The sequence below is a fragment of the Bombina bombina genome, chromosome 8 (assembly GCF_027579735.1).
Source record: "Bombina bombina isolate aBomBom1 chromosome 8, aBomBom1.pri, whole genome shotgun sequence".
Taxonomy (NCBI): domain Eukaryota; kingdom Metazoa; phylum Chordata; class Amphibia; order Anura; family Bombinatoridae; genus Bombina; species Bombina bombina.
In genome coordinates this window covers 344,050,245-344,058,795 of record NC_069506.1, presented here as the reverse complement: position 1 = coordinate 344,058,795, position 8,551 = coordinate 344,050,245, and the positions used below count along the sequence as shown (strand labels likewise).

General features: G+C 37.2%; 2 protein-coding genes across 2 annotated transcripts in view; both read left to right on the top strand.

The window, feature by feature from the left end:
* GRIK4 (glutamate ionotropic receptor kainate type subunit 4) overlaps positions 1 to 8,551 on the top strand; it is a 777,161-nt gene that overhangs the window by 40,175 nt on the left and 728,435 nt on the right. The window lies entirely within an intron of this gene.
* LOC128639053 (putative proline-rich protein 21) lies at positions 5,534 to 6,334 on the top strand. The gene has a single exon (XM_053691194.1). The coding sequence runs from the start codon at positions 5,534 to 5,536 to the stop codon at positions 6,332 to 6,334; it is 801 nt and encodes a 266-aa protein (XP_053547169.1).

Sequence of the window (8,551 nt, the reverse complement as noted above, 5' to 3'; positions counted from 1 at the left end):
ACCTTATTTTTAATTGATTAATGCTCAATTCTTTGCAACAAAATTGTGTGTAAACTGAACATAAAAGATTTGCTTTAAGCTTTTCAGCATTTTATTCTTCATTTTCCATAATAATATTTATTACATAAAGGGGTTGGTGACAGCAACTGCTGGTGAGATTACCCATGAGCCTTGTTGTAAATGTGAGACCGCATCGCTTCGTCTATCCCAGTAAAGGAGCGCTACATGACAGGAAATACTGCTGCCCTCTAGTGCTCTTGTAAATGGATAACATTGTTATAAAACTGCTGCCCTCTAGTGCTCTTGTAAATGGATAACATTGTTATAAAACTGCTGCCCTCTAGTGCTCTTGTAAATGGATAACATTGTTATAAAACTGCTGCCCTCTAGTGCTCTTGTAAATGGATAACATTGTTATAAAACTGCTGCCCTCTAGTGCTCTTGTAAATGGATAACATTGTTATAAAACGGCTGCCCTCTAGTGCTCTTGTAAATGGATAACATTTTTATAAAACTGCTGCCCTCTAGTGCTCTTGTAAATGGATAACATTGTTATAAAACTGCTGCCCTCTAGTGCTCTTGCTAATGTATAAAATTGTTATAAAACTGCTGCCATCTAGTGCTCTTGCTAATGTATAACATTGTTATAAACTGCTGCCATCTAGTGCTCTTGCTAATGAATAACATTGTTATAAAACTGCTGCCATCTAGTGCTCTTGCTAATGGATAACATTGTTATAAAACTGCTGCCATCTAGTGCTCTTGCTAATGGATAACATTGTTATAAAACTGCTGCCATCTAGTGCTCTTGCTAATGTATAACACTATTATAAAACTGCTGCCCTCTAGTGCTCTTGTAAATGGATAACATTCTTGTAAAACTGCTGCCCTCTAGTGCTCTTGTAAATGGATAACATTGTTATAAAACTGCTGCCCTCTAGTGCTCTTGTAAATGGATAACATTGTTATAAAACTGCTGCCCTCTAGTGCTCTTGTAAATGGATAACATTCTTGTAAAACTGCTGCCATCTAGTGCTCTTGCTAATGTATAACATTGTTATAAAACTGCTGCCCTCTAGTGCTCTTGTAAATGGATAACATTCTTGTAAAACTGCTGCCATATAGTGCTTCAGAAATGGGCCGGCTCCTAAGCTTACGTCCCTGGTTTTCAACAAAAGAATAAAACATTTATAATAGAAGTAAATTTAACAAAATTGTTTAAAATCCCATTCTCTATCTGAATCATAAAATACATTTTTTGGATATCATGTCCCTTTAAAGTGAAGCAGCCTCACTGGATGGAATGAAAGATATCTTGAGGTACTGGTAATGGGTGTTTCAGAACGTTCTAGAGATGTCATCAGGATTTTTTATATTGGCAGACTGTCTGCCAGTACTTTTAGATAGGGGTGACCAGTGGGGGTGAGGGAGGGAAGAGAGCTGTTTGGGAGGGATCAAGTAGGGATCAGGGGTGGGACGTGTCAGGTGGGAGGGATAATCTCTACACTAAAGCTAAAATGAACCTTTTAAGCCACCTAATTAACCTCTTCACTGCTGGGAATAATAGAAGTGTGGAGCGCAGCTGCAATTAGCGTCCTAATTACCACAAAGCAATGGCAAAGCCATATATGTCTGCTAATTCTGAACAAAGGGGATCCCAAAGAAGCTTTTAAAACCATTTGTGTTATGATTGCACAAGCAGTATGCAAATCATTTCAGTGAGTAACGTAAAGTTTGTGAAAGAATTAACTTTTTTTTTTATGTGATCGCATTTGGTGGTAAAATGGTGGCATGAAATATACCAAAATGGGCCTAGATCAATAGCTTGGGTTGTCTTCTTAAATATATATATAGTTTTGACAAATACATTTTTTAAAAAAGGCTCTATTTCTGTTTTAATGGAGTGATAGCCAAAATGCTACAAATTCTCTGGCATTTTGGGCAAATTCTCCCGGTAGTGAAGGGGTTAAATTTAGGCCTTTGGCAATAGCCATAAGAAACTTTTGTTTTACAGCCATAATAAGCCCTTTCGCTAGATCGCTAATTGCGCTAGAAGTAAGAATTTTGAATGTGTCTGGTTGTGCTGGTATTACAAATTGAAAGTAAAAAGTTATTGCTCTTGCACTAACCCGACGCGTGCAAAAAGCAAAACTTACAATATCGTAACCTTGATTCCCCCATAGAAGTCAAAGGAGCAAAAAAAGTGGGGGGGAAAAGTAACAACCTACCCGCGCCCAAACCATTGGTAATTTACTATCGGCTAGATTATGAGTTTTGTGGTATGGGTGAAAAAGCAGCGCTAAGGCTCTTTTTCACTATCGCTGGTATTACGATTCTTGCAGGATTAGGGGCACCTCACACTCTTTGGCAGTAAGGCAGCGTAATTACCGCAGCTTTCAAAAAGTCATTTTTCAATGGGACTTCCTTGCGCCGATATTACGAGTCTGCCTGGGAGGCCAAAAAGTGAGCGGTACAGATTATACCGTCAAGATCCATAAAGTAAACTGAAAGTCAGTAGTTAAGAGTTTTATGCTACAACGCCGTGACATAAAACTCATAACTAAAGTGCTAAAAAGTACACTAACACCCATAAACTACCTATTAACCCCTAAACCGAGGCCCTCCCGCATCGCAAATACTAGAATAAATTTATTAACCCCTAATCAGCTGCTCCGGACATCACCGCCACTATAATAAACATATTAACCCCTAAACCACTGTACTCCGCATCACAAACACTAGTTAAATATTATTAACCCCTAATCTGCCGCCTCTAACATCGCCGCCACCTACCTACATTCATTAACCCCGAATCTGCCGTCCCTTTTTTTATTTTGTGTAATTTAATGTGTTTTTTTTTGTAATTTAGGTAATGGTATTTAATTGTAGTGTAAAGTTAGGGGTTAGTGTAAGACAGGTTAGGTTTTATTTTACAGGTAAATTTGTATTTATTTTAGCTAGGTAGTGAGTAAATAGTTAATAACTATTTACTAACTAATTTACCTAGTTAAAATAAATACAAAGTTGCCTGTAAAATAAAAATAAACCCTAAGCTAGATACAATGTAACTATTAGTTATATTGTAGCTAGCTTAGGGTTTATTTTACAGGTAAGTATTTAGTTTTAAATAGGAATTATTTAAGTAATGATAGTAGGTTTTATTTAGATTTATTTTAATTATATTTAAGTTAGGAGGTGTTAGGGTTAGGGTTAGACTTAGGTTTAGGGGTTAATAAATTTAGTGTTGGGGCGACAGATTAGGGGTTAATAAATGTAGGTAGGTGGCGGCGATGTTAGGGGCGGCAGATTAGGGGTTAATAATATTTAACTAGTGTTTGTGATGAAGGAGTGCAGCGGTTTAGGGGTTAATATGTTTATTATAGTGGCGGCGATGTCGGGAGTGGCAGATTAGGGGTTAATAAATTTATTATAGTATTTGCGATGCGGGAGGGCCTCGGTTTAGAGGTTAATAGGTAGTTTATGGGTGTTAATGTACTTTTTAGCACTTTAGTTATGAGTTTTATGTCACAGTGTTGTAGCATAAAACCCATAACTACTGACTTTCAGTTTATGGGTTAATATGTTTATTATAGTGGCGGCGATGTCCTGAGTGGCAAATTAGGGGTTAATAAGTATAATGTAGGTGTCAACGATGTTGACTGTGGCAGATTAGGGGTTAATAAGTGTAATTTAGGTGTTGGCGATGTCGGGGGCAGCAGATTAGGAGTTAATAAGTGTAAGATTAGGGGTGTTTAGACTCGGGGTTCATGTTAGGGTGTTAGGTGTACATATAAATTTTGTTTCACAATAGGAATCAATAGGGCTGCGTTACGGAGCTTTACGCTGCTGTTTTGCAGGTGTTAGACTTTTTTTCAGCCGGCTCTCCCCATTGATGTTTATGGGGAAATTGTGCACGAGCTTGTACAACCAGCTTACCGCGGCTTTAAGTATCGCTGGTATTGGAGTGCGGTATGGAGCTCAATTTTGCTCTACGCTCACTTCTTGTCTGATAATGCCAGGTTTTTGCAAATCTGTAATACCAGCGCTGTAGGTAAGTGAGCGGTGACAATAACTTGCAAGTTAGTACCGAGCAGCTCTTACCGCAAAACTCGAAATCTAGCCGTATGTCTTTTAAACAAATGCTGGGCAGATATCTCCAAACCTGTCCAGCCTCCATCGCTGTCCGCATTTATCGTTGGGCAAGCTGCTGCTTGTGCAGAGTCTGTCAATAACCCTGTCAGACAAGTCCAGGGGGATTGCATACTGCCAGCTCAGAGCTGGCGTATAGGTTAGAGACACTAAACCCACATTTTTTTCTTTCATGATTCATGATTTCTAATTTACTCCTAGTATCAATTTGTCTTTATTCTCTTGCTATCTTTATTTAAAAAGAAATAATGTAAAGCTTAGAACCGGCCCATTTTTGGTTCACACCTGGTTTGCGCTTAGATTCCTGCTTTTTTCAAATAAAGATAGCAAGAGAATGAAGAAAATTGATAAAAAGAGTAAATTAGAAACTTACTTAAAATTGCTGCTTTATCTGAATCATGAAATGAAAATTGTGGCTTTAGTGTACTCATTTTTATTTCAGGACATTGATGTTTCTATATTGATAGAGAAGTTTGTAACCATATACGGTGCATAATCCAGATGTGCATAGAAAGACAGATATCAGAATTGCTTCTTGTTTAGGGGATTTGTTTATTAACGTGGTTAATTACAGTATATAGAGCCACAGATAAAGCAGTAACATTTGAGGGTGTAGCAGCAAATTGTGTCTGAGTGCTGGTTCGCCTCTCCGACTGGTAAACAGAGAGCACAGAGATCTCCTGCGAGTGTGCCCACTGCTCTCTGAGTGCGGCTGCCCGTGTGTTTAGTAGGAGAGGTTAATCACTGTTTTCTAAGCGTCAGATGGAATTATTCTCAGCTTCACATGCAGGTCACAATTCTCAGGCCCTCAGGCAGCACTAACGCTGAAGTACTTCTCTAAGCAAAGTAATCAGCAATTCTTTCCTAAGGCCAAAAACAAAACCTTAACAACAATGTAAGTTTTTATTAGATTCAAGCAAAACTAGCTATTTTATAGTATAATAAACAGCATATCATGAAAACACAATCATGTTCACTGCATTTGTAACCAATTTGTCAACCTCACTGTAATTACATAAAGTCCAGTTGAATAAGCAATATTAAAAATGAATTAAACATTAATTTGGTCATTATTGTAATCTGTATCCATGCCACCCTGGAGCAATTTTAACCTTTTCATCTTCCTTAGAGACAAACTCAATTAGGAGTATTGTAGCACTGCTGCAGTCATATTTTGCTTTCATTCTACTTTCAATAAGAAACAATTTGACAAATATATTTTTTATTTTATATTTTTGTTTCAAATTGACAAAGAAAGAAAGAGGACGCTCATCAGCTGATTTGTTGAAAGAAGCATCTGCTGTTCTTGGTGATACAAATTCCTGTTAAAAACCGTTCAAAAAGAATTTGAATAGATTTCTTGTTTTGTGAATTGGGTTTTGCTATGCATAATGTAAAACACTCTCCCTATATCACTGTCACTACATCACTGTCACTACATCACTGTCACTGCATCACTGTCACTACATCACTGTCACTGCATCACTGTCACTACATCACTGTCACTACAACACTGTCACTACATCACTGTCACTACATCACTGTCACTGCATCACTGTCACTACATCACTGTCACTACAACACTGTCACTACAACACTGTCACTATACCACTGTCACTATATCACTGTCACTATATCACTCTCACTACATCACTGTCACTATATCACTCTCACTACATCACTGTCACTACATCACTGTCACTACATCACTGTCACTACAACACTGTCACTGCATCACTGTCACTACAACACTGTCACTACATCACTGTCACTACATCACTGTCACTATATCACTCTCCCTATATCACTGTCACTACATCACTGTCACTACATCACTGTCACTACATCACTGTCACTACAACACTGTCACTGCATCACTGTCACTACAACACTGTCACTACATCACTGTCACTACATCACTGTCACTATATCACTCTCCCTATATCACTGTCACTACATCACTGTCACTACATCACTGTCACTACATCACTCTCACTATATCACTCTCACTACATCACTCTCACTACATCACTCTCACTACATCACTGTCACTATATCACTTTCCCTATATCACTCTCACTATATCACTCTCACTATATCACTGTCACTACATCACTCTCACCATATCACTGTCACTATATCACTCTCACTATATCACTGTCACTATATCACTGTCACTATATAACTCTTACTATATCACTCTCCCTATATCACTCTCACTATATCACTCTCACTATATCACTCTCACTACATCACTGTCACTACATCACTCTCACTACATCACTGTCACTACATCACTCTCACCATATCACTGTCACTATATCACTCTCACTATATCACTGTCACTATATCACTCTCACTATATCACTGTCACTATATCACTCTCACTATATCACTGTCACTATATCACTGTCACTATATCACTCTCACTATATCACTGTCACTATATCACTCTCACTATATCACTGTCACTATATCACTCTCACTATATCACTGTCACTATATCACTCTCACTATATCACTGTCACTATATCACTCTCACCATATCACTGTCACTATATCACTCTCACTATATCACTGTCACTATATCACTCTCACCATATCACTGTCACTATATCACTCTCACTATATCACTGTCACTATATCACTCTCACTATATCACTCTCACTATATCACTGTCACTACATCACTGTCACTACATCACTCTCACTACATCACTGTCACTACATCACTCTCACCATATCACTGTCACTATATCACTCTCACTATATCACTGTCACTATATCACTCTCACTATATCACTGTCACTATATCACTGTCACTATATAACTCTTACTATATCACTCTCCCTATATCACTCTCACTATATCACTCTCACTATATCACTCTCACTATATCACTGTCACTATATCACTGTCACTATATCACTCTTACTATATCACTCTCACTATATCACTCTCACTATATCACTGTCACTATATCACTTTCACTACATCACTGTCACTATATCACTTTCCCTATATCACTCTCCCTATATCACTCTCCCTATATCACTCTCACTATATCACTGTCACTACATCACTCTCACTATATCACTGTCACTATATCACTCTCACTATATCACTCTCACTATATCACTCTCACTATACCACTGTCACTATATTACTGTCACTATATCACTGTCACTATATCACTGTCACTATATCACTCTCACCATATCACTGTCACTATATCACTCTCACTATATCACTGTCACTATATCACTGTAACTATATCACTGTCACTATATCACTGTCACTATATCACTTTCCCTATATCACTCTCCCTATATCACTCTCCCTATATCACTCTCACTATATCACTGTCACTACATCACTCTCACTATATTTTATTATGCATTTGATATGCAGATATACTGGGCTAGATTACAAATGACGTGCTATATATATTTTTTTCTCACACGCATACTTCGCTGGAAGTAATCTTTTAACGCAAGTGGGTAGCACACATATTACAAATTGAAAGTATAAAGTTTGAGTGCAAGTAAAACCCAATGTGCGCTAACTTTGGGACTTTGGATATCGGAACCAAGTTAACTGCAGATTGAATTAAAAAAATAACACTTATCACTTGCACGCTAACCTGACACACATTAGACCTACAGCTTTCAACCTGAAGTGATTTATAAATAAAATATTTTTATTTTTAAATATATATACAGTGTATATATATATATATAATTCTTTTTTGTAAAATATATATCTATACCTATATATCTAAATAAAAAGTAAACAGGTATACATTTATATACCTATATATATATATATAGAAATATGTTTTTTAGAAATAAAACATTTTTTTCTTCTAAGTGAAGAACATTGGAATGTAAAATATTTACATTAAAAACAGTAACACATATTAAAAAAATATTTAAAATGATTTTTGAAGGTTAAATGTAATTTATTTGAAAGGGCATGCTTTTATTTGAAAGGGGCGGGCATTACACACTCATCAGAGTGTGTAATGATGCATACAGCCAACGGACGAACATATCCACTGTCCGTATGCATCAAAGGTATGTGGACAGATTCTAAAGTTGAGAAGTAGACCACACGCCATTTAATATATGGGACTCCAAGACAGCCAGAGGTGACCCAATACATGGGAGAGTATTGTTAGGATGCACAATAACTCCCATGTCTCATCCACAATGCAACACTGTCGTCAAATGGCGCATACTCTCCAAAATCATTTACCCCCATAGAAACATGCACTTCTCCTCTATTATTTTAGTAGTCAGGTTATCCTTCATACAGGATTAAGAAGGATTAAGTGTGGCCACAAAACTAGTAAGGGGAATGGAGAATTTAAGCTATGACTAGAGGCTAGCCAAACTGGGTCT